This window comes from Cricetulus griseus, chromosome 4 (genome assembly GCF_003668045.3).
Source record: "Cricetulus griseus strain 17A/GY chromosome 4, alternate assembly CriGri-PICRH-1.0, whole genome shotgun sequence".
NCBI classification, from domain to species: domain Eukaryota; kingdom Metazoa; phylum Chordata; class Mammalia; order Rodentia; family Cricetidae; genus Cricetulus; species Cricetulus griseus.
Window position 1 is genome coordinate 21,047,573 of NC_048597.1, and position 20,991 is coordinate 21,068,563.

The following is a 20,991-nucleotide window of genomic DNA, read 5'->3' on the forward strand; positions in this document are numbered from 1 at the left end:
AATGCCTAACATTTATCTCTGGACTTAATCTTACATAATATGAAAATGATGGCTGGTTGCTACCCAACACAAGACTTTTTCATATATATATATATATATATATATATATATATATATATATACACTGTATACTTACTTGATCAAGATCATGATATAAGTTTTCAGATGTGGCATTTATTTTTCTAGCATTCGGTTCTACACTCCATTATAGTTGCCTGTCCAAATTTAGTTGTCAGCAATTTTAAAGGAATTATCTTTTTTTATCTTTACTTTTTTGGTAATCTGTACATTTGACTTATGCTGCACATATATTTGATTGTCACAAAGCACAAAAATAGCTTTAGTGATGCAGTGTGCATCTTATTGTAGGTTGGGAAATAAACACTGAAAAGCTTCTGTTTTTAGAAATAAGCTGATGAGATTTCTGTCCAAATGCCAAGCCAGCATCTTAGAATACCTGAGAGAGACAGGATTCAGTATTTCTTTCCCAACATGCATGGTAGGAGACAAGGCAAAGCATTTCTTGGATTTAATCCCACCATAAAAAGAAAAAAATATAGAAGGTAGAGAGGAGAGAGGGATGGGAAAGGGTATCTTTAACATATAGTTGAGATTCTACTCCCTGGTGACAGAATGAATGCCAATAGTGAGTACTGTTGAGTGAGTCTATCTCACTCGAGTTCCTCGAGCATTGGAGCCCACATGCATGGGGTGGCTAACAGGAAATTCTGGCAATTTTCTTTTCTTGTTCTGGATAGTTGAATATTTTTCTAGATCTTGCTCACCAGATTAGTGTGAAAACACACATTCTGACAGTTGCCACACCTAACCTGCTACACAGGCTTTTAGAAAGATGGACATTAAAATTTTTCACCTGAGGTATTCTTAATTTCTTTAGTGAAGGAACATTTATGATAAATTCTACAAGTGACAAATGTATTGCCCTAGGCTACTTCAATAACTCTAGGACCTTTAAGACAAATTATATGCCAAAATTTGACAGATGAAAGGGTGGAATATATATATGTATATATATACATATATACATATATGTATATATATACGTACGTATATATGTGTACATATATATGATTATTTATCTGAGCGAAACAAGTTAACAAATGTTATGTAACCTAAGAAAAAGATTTTCTAATTATGTCTTTTGGTTTTCCTATATATCACACACACACACACACACACACACACACACACACACACACACACACTCACATACCTTGACAAGAGATAGATTTGTTGCACATCCAAATCTTTGGCATCTCAGAAGCATTTTCCTCACACTTTCCCATTATTTTTTCTATATCTAGAAAAGGTCAATATTTGGAATGATTTGACCAAAGACAATTATAGCAGATTTGACTTAGCAAGTAGTTAGACAAGCTGTGCTATATCTAATAGAGTTCCTGGATTAAATATTGGCTCAAAAAATGGGCGGCTATAAGTTTTTGTAGCTCATAAAAATGGTAATGCAACAATTAGCAGGGTCATGTTAGAGAGTACAGACTTTTCTCTGGCTTAATGGATCTAGGGATAAGCGTTTGTCAGCAAGGAAGGATTTAGCATAAATTGACATGTAAATGAATTGATGACTGATCATAAATTAATTTTAGTGCTGAAGATGTAATAGAGACACAGCAAGATACCACTTTATCATGGCATTTTATGCTCTGTAACATTTAAGCAACTTAATGTCCTATGTGAGATTCTTCTTCATCAGTCTGAATTAATTTTAGTTGTTTTTTTCCTGTCCTTTCAGTGTTTTAACCTGAGGAGTTTGGAAAGATTGAAGCTGTAAACACCAATAAATTTGGCTATGTGGCATAAATTCATTTTTCATTAAATGTTTAAATATGTATTGATTATGTTTGTGACTATATTGTGTCAGAGGGGTATGAATTGCTTGCAATTTGTAAAGGTTCTCCAGCCAAGTTCTTTTTACCTGGTGTTCTCTAATTTTCAAACTTGTGTTCATAGATATGATAGTCACAGTTGTCAAAAAAATGACATACTGTTTAATCTACCAATTAATGCTCTTTTCTAGTCTCTCTCTCTTTCATATCCACACACATAAAGGCACACACAATATCTTTATATAAAATATATGGAAATGAATAACAGGTAGTTCATTATCTCTAAAACTCTGCTTCCTAGTGATTGTATATGGAACAGCTACAATCAAGGGATGGAACCCATGTACTATTACATACACAGTTAGGCAAGCAAGAGGCTAAGACTGATTCTAATGCAAGCCTGAAGGTGAAACAGAATCAAGGCAACCAAGGGCTCATGTCTCATTTAGAAGCGAGAGACTACAGGTGGTGCTGAAGTCTATTCATGTGGTAGCAGGTAACATTACATGAAGACAGATACTGCAGAGATAGGCAGGACCTATATGAAAAGGACCCAGTGACTCAGAAGCCTGACAGGGATAAGGAGGCTGGTAGTGGAGAGCTGTTTAAAGTCAGACATCAATGTGGGTAAGTTCTTGAGAAAGAAAATTTAGACAATAATAAGGAAGATGGGAGGTACCCAGAAACAAACAAGTTGAGAGAGTTAAAGACAAAATATGAGTGAAAGAGTAAGGAGATGCCTATTTTGACATTGAAAACATTAAAAATAGTCTGTGGAAAGGACAGATACAAGGATTCAGATTCTGTAAGTGTACTCTCAGCTGTGGTTTCACAGTCTTTGGTGACCTCTCACTGAACAACCTTTGATTTGTTTTTCCTTATCTCCTATGGCATTACCCCACACAGTCCTTTGCATCCTTTCTTCTTTCGCTGTGGCCTATTGGTCCTTGGCAATGATCATTAGCCCAGAAACGAATGTCTCAGAGGAGGCTGAGTTGCTCCTGTTATCATAGCCTGCCACAGGGGATTTGCTTGGAATGTAAAAAGTGTGTCTGTTTACTCTTGCTAACTAGAGTCCAAACTGTCTTTCCCTGCCCCACCTAACACTATTCAGGTTATTCTACACCTTTGCGATTCTGGTTTCTCTCCATTGAAAATGGCTGTGCTATGTCACTGGCCCTTTCATCAACATTTCAAGTACTTCAAAATCTCACCTACACTATTGTCTTAAAAAATGAGAGAAAAGAAAATCACTACAATATTAGATTTCGCCCATTTCTTATATTTTTGTATCAGTTAGAAAACCTAACATGTATTACATAAACATGTTTGTGTCCCTTTTCTAAATATATAGGGTAAGCACTACTTGGTAGTTTATTATATTATGAAATAATCATAAAACAACTCAAATATATTAATTACAGTAAGTAGTTGGTTAAATCCCCAGTGTGATTTTAAGGGAAAAAAATGAAAAGTGACTTTTTTCTAGAACCTTAAGAAATGTTACCTGTAAAATCTTCAAGGTATAAATATTATTGAAACATAAAGTTGCAATTTTTCTACTAACACTGTGTTTCATTTTGCAGAAAAACCCACATTAATGTTTATTCTATTTTTGATTACTTTTAAAGGAATTATTAGCATTCAAAATGGGTTATTAAACTAATTAAAAATTTAAAAATACATAACATTTTCATTAATAGAAATTCAGTAAGATACAGTTTTCCTTGTGTTCCATATTGATCTGGATTGTTTAGATACTTTATTGTTTTTATGACTGACTTTTATTTTAAATATTCAGTTGATGGAACTATGGTTAAAATATATTCACACTATTTTTTCAACCTATTCCTTCTGTTTCAATCCACTAAGTTGCTTTAGTCAGATTACTCTTTCTTGATGCATAGAAAGTTAAATATATATATATAGCAGTACTTAGGAAGAAATGATCATTTGATAATTTAATCAGTGTAAGAAATGAACCAGTTTGAATATGTTTTGTCAATGGGCTACAAACACACAGATTTAAAATGGTCTTAGTTTTTTGGTACTCAGAATGTTGGAGACAGATGATAGGGGGGTTAAAGAACTCCCAATGAAACTTTAAAGAAGCAGTGAGGAGATGAAATAACCAACTTGCTCATTATACACTGTCTTTCAGCAGATGAAATATCTGATATATACAACTTACTGGACCACTACATTTGTTTTTAGGTTCAATGGTAAATGGATGGGGCTCTGCATCTGATGAGGATCGTAACTTTTCTAGTCATAGATCTAGTGTAGGTAGCTCCTCAGATGGCTCCATCTTTGCCAGCGGCAGCTTTGCTCAAGCACTGGTGGCAGCAGCAGATAAAGCTGGTTTTAGGCTGGATGGAACCAGTCTTACAAGAACAGGTTGGTAGACTCCCAGTCAACACTCTTTGCATGAGAGAATTCTGTTCTCTGGACACTGCCCTTTCCTTCTGTTTTTTCTTCTCAGTGAATCTAACTATGGGCTTTTTGAAATATGCATGAACACAGTTGGATGGATGCTCTGTTACCAGAACTCTCCTTTGATGCTAATACTGCAGAGCCAAAAATAGGTTCCTACTCACTAAAATGCATCTTATCCATCCTTTCTCTTCATGGCTCTGCTAGCTAATTGCAGTGTGCTTTCTTTTCATATTACAACAAAGCCCAACTAAGATTGTCATTAAACTTTCAGTAACACACAGATTGCAAAATCCTCACAAAAATCAATAACAAACCTGGTGATTAAAACTATTGAACTTTTATCTCCACTATTTTATCTTGCCCCATTTCTTTCTGCAGGGGCACTTTCTGGGTAGGCTTCCTCAGCATGGGGTGAATGGGTCTAAAACTCTGTCTAACAGTTCACTTGGCTGATGGTCCTAACTGACTAAGATTTCAATATAATACTTTATTGTTCTAGAGGATGCTAACTAAAGATACACCAAATGCATTTGTAAGTTCAATAAGATAATATCTACATATGTATTGCTATTTAAAGTAAATTCATTGTGATTTCAAAGGGCAGTAAATAATAGCATCAAAATCAAATTATATAATTGTTTTGTGTATCTGATGCCACAGGGGGAAAAAGATATGTAAGATTAACTCTGGTAAATTATCAGTAATTTATAAGCATAAGTGTTTTCTTTGAAAAACAGCCCTTATAATTGTATATGTACTTTTTCAGCTGCACATAATAGGAATGTAATATGTGCATTTACTATGCTGCATTAACAAAATAAACTCATGAAATATCAAATGCACTCTTAAATTTAATGGTGCTCAAATAGTAAAGAAAAATTACTTTGAACCTTTGCTACACTTTCAGGTCATAAAATTATGCCTTGGACATTGTTAGTTTTACCATCAATATTTCTTTCAAGTGTGCATTAGGCATTCTTCAAACCAAATGGAAGAACTTCTCAGGCATTGCAAAGGTTTATTTTTATCTAGCATCCAAACTAAAATATGTTGCAATATAACTGTTATTTGGATATTTTTGCTTTAGAAGACATAAGTCAGAATCTTTATGTTGCCTGAGTGCTTTTTGTAGCATTTGCTATAAGCAGGGATGGGAGAAGGTACAAAAGAGCTAATAAATTAGAAGGCATAAGTGCACTGGCAGCATGTATGCTAATTGCTAATAAAGCATTAAGCAATATCAAGTCACAATGACTTAGGACAGTGGAACTACATATGATATTTTTCTGGAAAGTCAAAATATGCACAGGAGAATATGTGCACATAAACCAGTCCTGTCTTACATAATAAACTTAGCACTAAAATAATTCATTGTATAAAATGTATTAGCTGACCCTTTTCCCAGAAAAGAATGCATTCATATATTCTAAGCTATCAAAAAGAAAATAGCACAATTCATTTTTTTAAAAAATTGAAGTGCAAGATCTGTTCAGATATAATAATATGCTGAGAATACACCTATCACATTTTAGATATATACCAAGACTATAACCTGCTAGCTTCTACACTAATCATATTTAGTCCTGCTTAAAGAGGTAGAATTCATTGCATATGAACGTTAAATAACAAGGTTACATGTGCATCTCAGCAGGCCCTTCATGTAAAACTTCCAATGTAATTCTAAGACAATGCTTATGATTCTAAGAGTAAAAAATGATTAATCAAATAAAAAGTAGTCATTTTTTTAAATGTTCTTATTTGGAGAAGTAAATGTGGCATGAATGTGCACAGATTTACAAAAGTATTGCCAAGATTGTTAAGGTATATAAAACAGCTTTTGGCTGGTGGGTTTATTTCAGTTTCATTTGCTTGAAATGTGTTTTCATTGGGTAGGGTGCTCTTAGCTTATTAAAAATTGGATGAATTACAAGCAGCAGTTCATGCATTTTGTGCAGATAAGTAGTGGGTTTTGTAGCTTTGAACACCACCTTTGGGCATGTTCACTAGGTAGTCTAGTAAGAGCAGAGACACAAGATGAGACAAAAATAGAGTGTTATAGTCGTGTTCTCCAATGTCCACTCCAATGGTTTTCGTTTCAGGAAAAGCCTTTACCTCCTCTCAAAGGCCGCGGCCCACCAGCCCGTTCTCTACCGACAGTAACACCAGCGCAGCCCTGAATCAAAGCCAGCGGCCTCGACCCACCAAAAAACACAAGGGAGGGCGGATGGACACACAGCCAGTGTTACCTCATCGGAGGGAAGGGATGCCAGATGGTAGGTTTCTTGTCTTACCTCTCATCTCCTCATGAAGAAATATGCTTGGTGTTATCATTAACTCTCAATAAAGTAGCTATGGTAGCTGAAGTGTTGCCTCCGTAAATACCACTTGGCAACATGCCATGTTTAAATAAAAAACACTCTTTTACAATCAAAATCTTTTGTTGTTGCTATGCCTCAAGAAAGATCTATAATGCTAGATCTTTCCAAGTTTTAGCTCTCCTGCAAACTCCCAGCATCTCATTCTAAGTGTATGAAAGGAACTGTGTTTAGCACTGTCATGTACATTTGTCATTGTATCAGGACACCTACAATTGCATATTAGTCTCTTCCAGCTCCTGTTCCTTTCAGTCTGTGGAGTGATTTATGAAAGCTTATTATTTATTAAAGTTATTGAATTTCAGAACTAGAAGGCAGTCATTGGCCATGAATAGGAAGACTGTCTTTGTTGGGGGTTCTGCAATATGTGATCACCATCTTATATAAACAGTAGAAAAGATGGAAAACAGAAATTTGTTTTAAAGTCTAGAATGTCCAACTGTTGGTGTTAGTTGAGAGATTCCTTTACGGATGAAGATGGTGCCTTCTCATTGGGACCGCTCATGAAAAGAAAAGAAGTCACTCTGGCATTTTTTGATAATGGCCAAGGGCAACTTCATGATCTACTGACCTCACAGATGTTCCTAATACCATAGTTCCTAATACCATGCCAATAAATAATAGGATTAACTTTGATATATGAATTTTAAAGACATAATGATTTCACCCATACAAAGGCTCAATATTTGTTTTGTTCTGTTTTTTTTTCTGTTCATGTTCAAATAGTAAATATTTTTGTCTTTGTGCAGCATGGGTTTTATGTTCTAAATTTACACCTTGTTGGGTGAGTGCACCTACAGAAAAATAAATTTTAAAATATAACTCTGGTGTGACTCAGTTTGTAGAATACTTGCCTAGGATGAAAATGAATCCCTAGATTGGTTAGCCAACACTACATAAACTGGCACATACAGGTAATCCTAGCACTTGGCAGGGTGAGACAGCAGTATAAGAAGTTCAAGTTAGATGACAGCTTGGGCAACAAGAGGTCAGTTCTGAAAAATTATTTGTGAGAATGATTTCACTAACACTTTGTTGTAAAATGAACTGGTGGCTGAATTTGAACAGTGATGTTTCATATAAATAATTTTATTTGCACACAGCATTGATTATTCAGGCATTTCATTAAATATTGCTAACTTCTGGAAGACATACATAGTCAATAATGGTTATTATGTCTACAGAGTACTCCTAATTATAATATTTTCAGCTCAATTTTCATGTCTTCTAAAAACATTTATCCTAAACTGTCATTCTAAGATCATGCAACTTAAGATATTTAAATTACTCACTGAAATCTTCGAAGGAAAGATAAATTTATGTCCCCTTCTCAGAGTATCTGAAGGGGACACCTAAACTTTATCATGAGATCATTTTACTAAATATTAAAAGGATGAAACTAGCCAGCTGAAAGTTAGAACCATTTGGAAAGATCCTAAATTGTGACCTTCTGGTTCTGATCTAATTGTCTGAGGCAGACCCTCCACCTACAGGTATTTCTGTATCTTGGATTAGAGAAGCCAGACCCAGGCATTAGTCCTAAGACTCACAAGTATGGAGTTAAACCTTGAGCAGAAAAGAATAATGGTTTTGTTCTTTATTTTTTGGGAGGATGAAACTTATAACCATTACTGTACTTGCTTTAAATCTTATCATGCAAAGGCTCCGAACATCAACCATGTTTGTTTCAATGAGTCTCTGTTTCTTTGGGAAATGTTTCCACGGAAAGTTAAGGATACAGGTGTATTCACAGGTGTGCAATTTGCTATCTCATGATGAACAAAAAAATGTTTGCCATGTCTTCTCTGCTTCAGATTCTCAGAGGAATAATTGATCACTTTAAGTCATTTTGTAGTGTGTATCTCATCCTCTCAACATATGAAATTCTCTCACTGATATGCTCATATGAAACCCCCAAATTAATAAGTATTCTTGATCAGATCATTCCGGTGCAGAAGGTCATTGCTTAGTAGTATTTACCGTATAAGCACATTGCACTGAAACTTTTGAATTATAGATTTTATAATAGTCTTTATGAGCATTTTAATTAGGGTGATTATTGGTAGTTGTTTTCTCAAATATTTAACCTCAGCATCTTATCATAATAACAATCTTATTGTTATTGACTCAGTCATCTTTCAAGGTCAGATGACTTTCCTTTAAACAGTTACACAGGCTTTAGTATTCAGAGAGATTTGGATATCATCACCATTTGTGAGTGTGTGTGTGTGTGTGTATTTATGTTCATGTGTATATGTTGAGGGGTGCACATGTGTGTGAGCTTGCCTCACGCATGCTTAAACTGCCAGCCAATGATGTGTGTCTTTTTAAAGAACTCTATTTTTTTTTCTAATAGAGATAGGGTGTTCACTGTTTCTGAAATTCCACCATTGTCCACACTGGTAGGCTAGCAAGCTCCAAGGATACCCTTGTCTTTTCCTCCCCAGCACTGGAAGCCCATTGTAGCACCTGCCTTTTTTTTAATGTGGGTCCTGGAAGATAGAAACCAGGTCTTAATGCAGAGCAGGCATATTACCTACTTACCCATCTCTCCAGCCCTCAGCAACACCAATTTTAGAGTTGAACTTTGTGGATTCTGAAGATAGAATGACAGATTGTTGTTGATAGTAGAATGTCCTAATAGCAAGCAGCACATCCCACTTTTCATATGTCATTGTCAAGATTGCTGTCTCCTTGTGTTAAATTACCTTCTGAGGAAAGGAAGTAATTTTCTCTCTGGGTCCAGAGAGAGGAATTTGGAATAATAAGAATTGTCAGTTTCTGTCCCAAAGGCTATGTAAATGCCCATACACAGTTATGGACATGCTTGTTTCTCTTGTGGAATGTCTTTTCTAAGCAGGGATTGTTCAATATGAGTCTTCTGTCCCTTGAAGGAAATATCCTGACCAGTTCTGTACCAAAGAAGGTAGATGTTTGGTTCCCCATCCAGGTGATCTCTTGAGAGTATTTCTCTCAAACAGTTTTGTTTTTCCCCTAGTTCTTAATTCCAATTAAGAGAAAAGTTCCTCTCTAGATCTTTGACAATGTATCTTTCTGCAAATTTATGAGCTCATTGCTCCCTCCATTTAAACATTCAGTGAGCATATATCATAGATAAAATTCCTTAATCTCCTGCTCCTTACATCTAGGGAAAAAAAAACACAGAGGTTCAGACCAATATAAATGTATAAAGTATGCAAATGGTGATTATTGCCATGGAGATAAAAACAACAGAAAATTGTGATTTATTTAGGAGAAAGTATTTGATTATAGGGGGTTTTCAGGGAAAGGCTCAACAACAGCTTGACATATGAGAAAAGACAGGAATTTTATGAGGAAAAGAACGGTGCTTATATCCAAGGAAAGATCATACTAGCAGCAGATACAGCAATTGAAATCTTGGTGAATATTTTTTAAAGGAAGGCAAGCAGTATTACTGGAGTAAATAAGATAGACTATGATAACAGGAAAGTAAGCAAAGAGCAATGTTTAAGATCTGTATGTTGAGGAACCGTCATCGAGGTTTATAGTATGTTGAATAGAAAATTCTTGGAAGGGTGTGTGTGTGTGCATGTGTGTGTGTATGTGTGCGTGCGTGCGTGTGTGTGTGTGTGTGTGTGTGTGTGTGTGTGTGTGTGTCCATAAATGCATGTTTATTTAAGGATGATGGCGTAATCTATTTTAATATAAAAATATAATATACATTTTTAATATAGAAAACTCAGTCTAGAATTAAGTGGCCCAAAACAGTAAAAAAAAATAAAGTTATGGATCATAGAAGCAAGAACTAAGTGTGGTTCATGCTAAGATGACATCTGTGAAAGCAATAAGAAAGGTAAGATATTGGAGATAGAACTTTTGGGATTTGTATATATGAATTAATATGGGCCACAAAGAAAGTGATTCAAAGGCTATTTACAAGTTTGAGGAAATGAGAAGAATGGAACTGAAGCTGACTGAGAGGAGAAACAGAGTAGTACAAACATGTCTTTATGGGAAGAGGCAAAGCTGTGTGGAGATATTAAGTCTGAAGTAATTTCTAAACATCTGATCTGTGCTGGACTCTTTGAACAAATCTCATGGGTTGGATCTTATGAAAAGAGAGAGTTAGGCTGGAGATGCTTGATTTCTTTGTGTTGCACCCCCATCCTTTTACCTGAAAAATATATGAGAATAATAAGGTATCTCTGTCATTGAACTGTCATTGCTTGACAATAGCTAACCCATAGTGAGCCAGGGAGATACTCTAGTGAATTGACTTACTTGAAATAATTCCACAAAGAATTGAATAATGAATTTAATTTAAGTAAATGTATTGTATTATATGCCTTTATTTTTTCCACAATCATCTATAATTCCATCTCTTTCCAGTTTATTTCAATGTGCATGCAATGTCCTTTATTCTTAGAAGATAAAATCTCCAAGGATATTATATAATTACAAAGCTCTATAATTTCAAGACAGATTAAATAGACATCAGAATTTTAGCTTCCATAAGCAAATGGCATTTTGGCCATTTTAGAAATTAAATAGTTCAGATGGAGAATAAAAATCAATGACAAGATATGTTATTTTGGAAGCCAATGCAATCCTTTCCCCTCACTGACAGACTAAGTCCAATAACTCAAATGAAATAATTAATTTGCATTTATAATGACACAGCAAAGGAAGCCAGTAGTGAATGTAAAGGAAACACCAAACTCATTAGATTATCAGGAAAACAGATAGTGCATTATTGCATTAGCTCTTCATTTTGGAAAAAATGTTCCAAATGCAATCCTATTCACCCAGACAGCATCCCTTATCTCATCAATGATTACTGGCCTGTAATCTGACATGGTGACATTCATGAGAATGCTATTTCAACTTGGGACTCCGGGAACAAATGCTCAACAAACCTTTTTTATCTTTTCAATGGAAGATACTAATGTTTTGCTCATAAAACCAAGAGTAAAGCTGGGTTTTTTTTTGGTGGGGGTGGTTTTTTGAGACAGGGTTTCTCTGTGTAGCTAGCTAGGAGCCTATCTTGGCACTCGCTCTGGAGACCAGGCTGGCCTTGAACTCACAGAGATCTGCCTGCCTCTGCCTCCCGAGTGCTGGGATTAAAGGTATGCGCCACCAATGCCCAGCAAGAGTAAAGCTTTTAAAGAAGGCCTTTAGTTAACACTTGAGCTTTTATTAAGAGACATGGCTTCTTGTGTACAAAACGTTGGGTTTTACCTTTCTGATTACATAAAATAGCATTAGAAACAAAAAAGCATTTATAAAAAAGGAATGAAAAATAATTGCCCTTTTAAATGGAATATAATTTATTCATGTAACAAATATATGTCATATGATATATAAGTTTTAAAATTAAGTAACATAATTGCCTAATCTTAGGATGAGCTAAGATTTACAAAAGCTTGTAAGAAAAATTAGATGATCCTGATATAAATGAATGTTTAGAAGATTTCAAAGTCCTTTTTCATGTCATTTTAGAAATAATACTAGGAAGATATAAAAAGAAATGTAATTTCATAATTGAAGAGATTCAAAAAATAAAATCTGAAGTGCTTGCAAAGGAAAATGAAAAATTTGCTTATATTCAACTTTTAGTTTTTCTTCATTTCCAAAGTATAATTTTAAAAGCTTTTTTAGGCTACAGTCAAACCACCCTGAGCATGGCCAAATTCCTCTGCAAAGTTCTTTCAAAAACTTCTCTCTTCCACTCCATCTCTAATTTCCACAATACATTGTCTACACCAATCACCATTTAGCGTATTCAATCTGTGCCCCGAACATGGGTTATTAAAATTAATACAAGGGAAGATTATAGTGTATTAGTTGTAACTCATTAGCTAACTCATGAAACGCGCAGGCAGGATCAGTTGTCAGGCTGGATGTTAATTGCATTTAATAAAGTTAGCTTAACCCTTTGACTGTTGCTCAATGTGGCAAGCACTTGCGCTGACAGTCACATGCTGCATATGATTCAGCCTGTGGTCTCTAAAGTCTGCAGCATGATCTTTCCCTTGGAAATCATTCAGAAAACTTTTCTTCTCAGGGACTTTTACTAGTATAGCTGCTGGAATCTAGACTGATATTTTTTCCCTCATAGTATTTCTGTCTTGAAGAGGAGGAGATTGAATATAAGCCACAAGCAGTCCTGTACTTTGAATGTTAGCCCATAGTATGCTGTTGAAACAGATGGATGAAAAGAGTCCATTTTTATCTTGAAGATGCTATGGCAAGAATATAGAAGACAGATCAATAACATGCATTTTGAATAGCCATTAATTTATTTATTTTCCATAAATAACTTTGGCATGGGTGATACTTATAAGGGGGCAAGGATTTTGTTTTTGTTTTTTGATTTTTTTCAATTTTTCAACTTGAACTTAAAGTTGTATTTTTCATTAAATCATAGTTCATTCTAAACATTATTCAAAATTTTTAGATCTTCCCCCACCACCAGATCCCCCACCAAGTCAGGGTTTAAGACAACAGATAGGCCTGACACAGCATTCTGGTAACGTGGAAAACTCAACAGAGAGAAAAGGAAGCTCTCTAGAGAGACAACAAGCCGCCAACTTAGAAGACACAAAGAGCTCATTGGATTGTCCAGCTAAAACCGCCCTAGAGTGGCAGCGTCCCACCCAGGACTGGATAAACTCTACAGAACGCCAAGAAGACACACGGAAAGGCCAGCACAAACAAGGGGTTGGATCAGGTGTGTGCTACCCAGTCCCAAGAAAGTGGAACTGTTATCACTTTTTCCCCTACCAGGTATTTTAGCAATGGCAATTGGTAAGGGTGTCTGGAACACATTTGCCTTAAATCTGTTCAAAGGAGACGTCTTCAGCGGAGCTTAACAGCACACATTCAGGGAGCCTATTCCACAAGTTAACCCTGTATAAGGTCTTTGAACTTAGAAACCTCCAGGTTTCATCTGGGGTGCTCAGAAAATAGTTTGATGCTGATGTACTTCAATGTCTGTACTGAGTAATTTTAAGAACACCAAATTCCTTCTTTTGCATCAACTTAATCACTACCTTCAACTAGTTGATTGAAATAGCCAATCATTTGAAAGGGAGCTCATATCTTTCAAGAGGGGGAATTAGTTAAGCTTACAAAACAGCAGGTAGATGTCCAATCAGTTATCATAAAGTTAGAAAAAAGTAGAACTTAGCTCCTCTGTTCTCCAATAGACCAAATTAAGTTCAATGTTAACATTGGAATGGGAAGAGTTCTTACTTGTAAGAAAAAATTACAAAAAAATTAAGTCTCACAACATAAACTTCATACTTCCTGCTTGGATATTATTTGAGGGAAGTAAATCTGTTACACAAATATGTGTTTGGAGTATCCATTATTGGTTATTATATATTAGAAATGAACACACAGATATACACTTCAACAAAACATCCCTTTATGTATAGTATATTTAGTATTCAGTCTTGTCTAAGCATACCTTTGCCCCATGCATTTTCCATAACTATATTTTGTCATCATGTGACTCTAACATCTTAGAAAGTCCCTTTGTGAAAGGGCCAGAAAATGACAATCACAATATTTAGATTTAATGAAACATTTTGGAAAGTTACCAGCTATAAAAGAAATACTACCTGCCCCGTCTCAAAGCCTAGCTAAGGTGTGAACTAGTAAATTCAATAAGCAGATTTTATTCACTTAATAATGACAAATACCCAGAAAATTAGAAGAAGCAATAGTGGAGTTGGAAGGAATGGAAGATAGAGAATGATTACAAAAATGAGAGGAAGAGTTCTAAGCATTAACATATTGATTGTAACACATTATTTTCGGACAGACATATAAAAAGAACATTAATATAATTAATATTTTGTTCTATTTTAATGGAACACAGAATCTTTCAAACAATAGATTTCTGGCTCAAGCTAAACAGAAATTTAAGACACTTGTTTAATTCACTAATACATAGTTCTATTTCTAAACTGATTTAGAGAATATTGTCATAATTTAAACTCAAACAAAAACCATATTTCTTCTGTCTTGCTTGGAAAACATTAGACTGAGCTTAACTGAGTTCAAGAAATCATTCTCAGACATTGTTTTTTGTTAAATAATGACTCTTTTTTTAACCTTTTTTTCTCTTATTATTATTATTATTATTATTATTATTATTATTATTATTATTATTAATTCAAGTTAGGGAACAGGCTTGTTTCACATGTAATTCCCCTCTCCCTCTCCCTCCCCTCACCCCCATTCTTTCTCCCCCACCTCCAACCTACCACTCACTCCATCCCCCCACCACTCCCCAGGCAGGGTAGGTACCCCAACCGGGACTCTTTTAAGCAGCGCTCTATTACTAAGAATTTAAAGCTTTGAAATACTATTCTGCACTTATCCCAGGATCTTTTCGTTGAATCCCTCTCATTGCCTGTTGTAGGAAAAGTTGCCTGCATGTTGAAATACCTTTAGTATGCAGGACGATACTTCCTAACTTTAATTTTGCTCGGGAATGAAAAAATGATTTGGTATTTGCCCCCTGTGTTGCAGTTCAATTTAGTCTTTCGTGGTTTGTTTTCTCTTTTTAGAGGAGTCCTTGGTACCCTACAGCAAGCCCAGCTTCCCATCACCTGGAGGGCACAGCTCTTCGGGAACAGCCTCCTCCAAAGGATCCACTGGCCCTCGGAAGACGGAGGTATTGAGGGGCGGCCACCAGCGGAATGCCAGTGACCTTCTGGACATTGGATATGTAGGCTCAAACAGTCAAGGACAGTTTACAGGTGAATTATGTAAGTCATTGGGGTCATTTTAAGGCCATCATGATTCAGAAAGAATATTAGCCTAGAGAAATCACTACATTAAACAAATTTCTGAAAATACAAAATTTCCTCTGCTAAAAACCAACCAAACTCAATTAGTTCATTCAGGATTTGCCATAAGTTCAAGGATAACTGATTTCAGCAGTCAATAATGCAAACATTTCATTGATATTTCAAGTTGATTTAAACTCTTTAACATTCTTTTAATGCCCATAATTAATCTTAGTACTTTCAGTTAAATATAACCCACTTGGCAGGGGCCTCCTTGTTGTTTCTAACCAAGTACATAAAGAAAATGAAACAAATTGCCTGCTTGATGTTTTGTTTGTTTGTTGTGATGGGAACAGAAGTAATGTCTGCTGTTTAGCACTGACATGTCCTTACCCCTCTTGGTGACTTTCATGGACCGTTTTATATGTTCCCCCTACCTGAGTTCGTCTTTGTTTTATTCTTGCATTTTCAAAATAAAGAGAACAGCAAAGTCTTTCTAAATGGACTTCCTTATGTGAAATGTAAATTTCCTGGTGGTTTTGCACCAGTGTCGAAAGCTATTTCATCCTGTGATGACAGCAAACTTCTGACAAAATTGCAGTTCTCTGCCAATCTGAATTAACTACCACCAGTTACTGCTAAGTTTGTTATCCTGGTTTGTTTACAGCTTCCATTTTGACTCACATATGCGTAGTCTGATGAGTACCTCAAGAAAAACCTCCATGTGCATCACAAATCTGCATGCTCCCTGGATATCCCTGTCCCCTGTCAATCTTCAAAGGAAATGACTTAAACTCACAAATGTAATACTTAGCTGACAATCCTTTAGTTATTCTCTGGTAGCTTTGATCTTATTGCTAGTCAGGCTAGAAGAATGTTTAACATATGAGAAAGCTATAGTTATGAATTGTGTTTTGTTTCTCTTTTTCAGAGTAACTGAGAAGGGACATACATACAAAGATGCTCTGAGGACCATCAGGTCTGAACTCATGGAAGTGATAACATTTAACAGTGCAATGAACAATTTCTTTATTTATGTACTATTAAAAAACTGTAAATGCAATGTAAAGACACACAGCCACACATATCCCACAGTTATTTTCTTGTGTTCTCCTCTTAATTACACCACCTACCTTAACTCTTTCTTGTCAGGAGTATATAAGAAAAAGAAAGAAAGCAAAAGCCACCGTCCAGGAAGAAAAAGGATTTTCCTCTGTATATAATTTCTTTTTTGCATTGCTATGCAAGTTCACTCTTTTTAGATCTGTTCATATTACTGTCTGTTCCTATTGGTCTGTTGTACTATATGTGAATTAATGGGCTGTGGTGCCATATATTAACTTTTAATTGTGTAACTTTTATGTTTAAATTTTGCACTGCAATTTTATTTGGTGATAAGCACAAATCTCTACTCCTCATGACATGAAGAAAAGATTGAATGTGAAGGGAGTTTTCTGTACTGTAAGTTAGGTTGGGTAATGCTGGTGTAACGAATCCTGTGAGATGGTTTTCATTTGGGGGTGTAGAAATAGGAAGATTCAAAGGAATGATGGTGTTGGCAAAGTCTTCTTGAAACATCAGATATTGAGCCAATTTTAAGAAGCAGAAAGATGGCTTTTACTATTGAAAAAAAGCAGGGGTCAAAAGAAGGAAGTTTAAGTCTAGACAGAATATGTGTTGAAGTATTCTGGTAGCAAAGATGTACTAACTTGCTTTAAAAATATAATTAAAGTTTTATTTAGAATCAACTTTACCTGCCATTATAATTGACCCAATTGAGACTTACAATGAGCAAAATGAAATCAAGGTGTTTAGTGAGATCTGTATTTATATTACAGCTTTTAAAAGAATGGCATTTTTGAATTACCATAATTAATCTTTCCAACTCATTAAGTCAGAATATAACATGAAGTTCCCCAAGGAAACAAAGTAAATGAACTCTAGAAATTCTAGCAAATAGTGGAAGAAGCAACTTATTATTAGGGCATACTCGGGCTACTTTTAAATATTGCAATAACTTCTTCATCTTTCTAATACATGTACAGTACATGCTAGAGGATGTAGCCACATCACTTAAGTTCATCACTTAAGAAATAACTGATTCATTCTGCATACAATTTTATGTTTCATTTAATTCAAAAGTGAAATTGATGCCACCAAATGTATAGCCAACTTGTAAGTACTTAAAGGCAGTGCTCGAAGTATGTTCAGTTTACAGTTAGTAGACTTATTGAACTAAATATTTTCTGGTACATTCTCAGAAATTGGCTACCAACAAAATCTGTTTGACCCATTTTGAATGAGTAAATTGGAAAGAACAGTCAAAAGGGAGAAAATGCATGTTTATACACTTTTTAAATAAAACCAAATCTTGTAAGTGGACATTAATAACAGTGTCCTGCCTCATTTGTTTTCACGACTTTGAGAATAAGGAGTTTCTGGACATTAATTATGTATGCTCAAGAAAAACGTGACTTTGAAATGTATGTTAGCTACTGTACATGTATATAAGTCAAGTAGATGATAGCCTTCCTGAAATTACCACTTAGGACATTTTTCCCATGTGCTACCTACACAATCTTAAATTTGAGTCCAGCCAATATCTTCTTTTATTTTTTTCTTATGATGTTCAAAAATATTCAATGTGATAGCTCAAATATTCAGTTTCAAGTAGGGGACATTTTGACTGACAATACACATTGTGCAATATTGGCTCAGATGCCAATTCATATGACAAAATCATATAAAATGCATAATATAAGTACATGGTTCCAAGGCAACCGCACTACAAGCAAATATAGAATGTAAAGTTCTTCATGGGTCTCAAACTTTTCTTAGTGCCATATAGTTAATGTTCTTCACTAAAGGGGCAAATAATTCTGACACACCCTTTAACAACTTTTTACCATCAGTGCCTGAATTTTGAAGTTTGATGTCTCTAGTAAAAGGAAATGGGAACAAGTATCTGTGAAAAAGAAAAATGAACACTTTCTGTGAGAAATAAAAAAGGATTATGTAATTATTGTCAGTTCCAAGATACAATGAATTTAATTTTGCATATACATAATTCCATGGCCTCTATGTAAAAGCATATCATCTTTTAAGAAATATACTTAGTTGTATTTTCAATTCATGTTCATGAATAATATAATTTAGTGTAAAACAGTCTATCACTTGTATGGTAACTGACATTTTCACATCATTATCAAACCAAGTCCCAAGAAACTGTATCTGCATGTCACATTATGGCTTACAGAATTATTTGGGGTTATAGTACCCTGTCTTCCTAATTGTTTTCAGTATAAAGTCATAAGCAGTTATGTATGCAATTAGTATCCATACAAATTGCAGGCTGTGATCCCTGCAAAAGCTTGTATCCAATATCTGCCATGAAGACAAGATAATATGCTATGGCGATCTGAATCCGGGCATACTATCAACAATGGAAAGTCTTCATCATCTAGGCATTTGTACAAATCCATTCAGCATTAGTATTCAGATTGGTGACTAGAGAACACACACCTCGTGAGAGTCCCATGTCTTGCCCTTTTGTAGCTGATTGAATGTCATAGGAAATCAACTGAGCTCATTCTTCTATGAGCCTGAACAGAAACCTCCATCAGCCATCAGAAGGAAATCTGGCTGGGAAAGAAACCTTTTTTTTTTTTTTTTTTTTTTTTTTGCTCATAGGCAATACTGCTGTGTAGTCATGCCAGACGTAAGCACAGCTTCTTCCAGAAGAGGCAAAATCTTCTTAGGCGGCACCCAAACTCAGGTATGCCCCTGTAGGCAGTGGAGTCAGCCTACCTTTTTCATGCCATTTTACAAAAGTAAGGCCAGGGCCATGAAAACAATGAACTCCACAGGGTTTGGATCAGCTCAAAGAAGTATATAGGAAAGACCAATGTGTAAGGCATCACACAACCAAAGTGAAGTAAAACCTTCCTTACTTTGACTAAAAAAACAGATCTCATATGTTCTATGTTATAGCGGAATGCTCTACATACTTAAATACATTTTGAATGGGATTTAAGTTGCAAGTTATATGTGATTTCATGGAATACAACAAAGTTCTTCTTAATGAATTTATGCAATTTTTCATTGGTGATAAAACAATTACCACATTAAAGAGCTCCCAACTGCAGCTCACTTTCCCTGAGAAGTGATCGTGTCAGTTTTGAAGATATGCAGAACTATAACATTCACTATTGTTAGTTTGCTCATCTACTTCTGTATATTGTGAAAAAAAAAAAAAAGAAGAAAAGAAAAGAACCTGTCTTTTAGATATTATCTGAGAGGTGAAATGATTTTCACTTTGCTTTGTCATAAAGGGTACTTCAAATGAAACACCATACATTTTTAAATGACAAGCAATTTGCAAATATTTTTTACTCTCATCATTTTACAAGTGTTTGTTGTGATTTTAAAGTGTTACAAGATAAGGGATTTTGTGGCCGTGGGTAGACTTTTTATACTTTGTTTTATAGATGGATTTTTTCACTGTAGTTTAATTGAGTCAAAAAATAGAATCCCAAATCTTATTGTGTTTCATTTGATATTGTTAGATAATCAAAGAAATTGGCATAAAATTGATTCATAGTATTGTCAAAAATGTGTATTGTGTATTCACTGGGAAAAATAAAAATATATTCACATTTCAATTTTGTAAACAAAAAGCCATTTATGTAAAACAAGTTTTTCTGTGGGCAAACCAAAAGTAGATCATTGTGTCACTTTTATAACTCTGTGATTATTTTGGGGCCCTATTCAAATTTCTTTTTCTACTTCAGAAATGGATAACAAGTGCTAAGTAGGAAATGATGTAGACTAGGTAATTGTGACTAAAAGACACCAGTAAAGACTACAAGTATTAGAATTATACCTCCTACTCTGGCAGCACTAATTTCCAGATCTACTGCCTCCCCCCAGGATGTTTAGATAGGCAATAAACTGAACAAAATGATTTGATCAACAGAATTGCTGTACTACTACTGTGAAAGGTAGGCAAATGCAACTGGAGGCAAGTGGCACTTTTTTGTTTGTTTGTTTTAGAAAGTTAATGATGCATCTCTGTTAGGACATGGAAGATTGATACATCAACTCAGGGAATGAGTAGAAAAGAAAAATATTCACTTTTGTTGTACTTCATGAATATTTCATTCTTTTTAATTAAAAAATGCAATTATAGGGCTTGATTCTTGTCAAGAATAAAAATGCATTTGTGTTTCACAATAATCTCAGTAACAATAAAAATAAAGAGGAAAAAATGGAAAATAATTTAACACTGAAATGTTCATTTAAAAATATCTTAAGGAGCACATAGTAGAAGGACCATGTAATTAAGGTCCATTGGTTTTACCTAAACAAGATACTATGAGAATAATTTTAATGTATACAGTATGATGAGAAAATATATATGCATGTACAATAAAAATGAAATAGACCAGCTCCCTGTGTGTCAAATAATAGAAGAATTAAAAAAAAAACACCATTGCTCTATTGAATCTGTATTGTGGAAAGACCAATACA

General features: G+C 34.9%; 1 protein-coding gene across 6 annotated transcripts in view; it reads left to right on the forward strand.

Moving 5' to 3' along the window:
* Robo2 (roundabout guidance receptor 2) overlaps nucleotides 1-20,744 on the forward strand; it is a 482,486-nt gene extending 461,742 nt beyond the window's left edge. For 2 of the 6 annotated variants that reach the window (XM_027412411.2, XM_027412408.2), the window contains 5 exons: nucleotides 4,083-4,265; nucleotides 6,404-6,577; nucleotides 13,119-13,391; nucleotides 15,241-15,441; nucleotides 16,394-20,744. In XM_027412411.2, the coding sequence (XP_027268212.1) occupies nucleotides 4,083-4,265; nucleotides 6,404-6,577; nucleotides 13,119-13,391; nucleotides 15,241-15,441; nucleotides 16,394-16,395 (833 nt within the window). In that variant the 3' untranslated portion in view covers nucleotides 16,396-20,744. The remainder of the gene's footprint in view (nucleotides 1-4,082; nucleotides 4,266-6,403; nucleotides 6,578-13,118; nucleotides 13,392-15,240; nucleotides 15,442-16,393) is intronic. The other 4 variants (XM_027412409.2, XM_027412412.2, XM_027412410.2 and 1 more) reach the window with 4 other exon arrangements.
* Nucleotides 20,745-20,991: the final 247 nt, after the last annotated feature.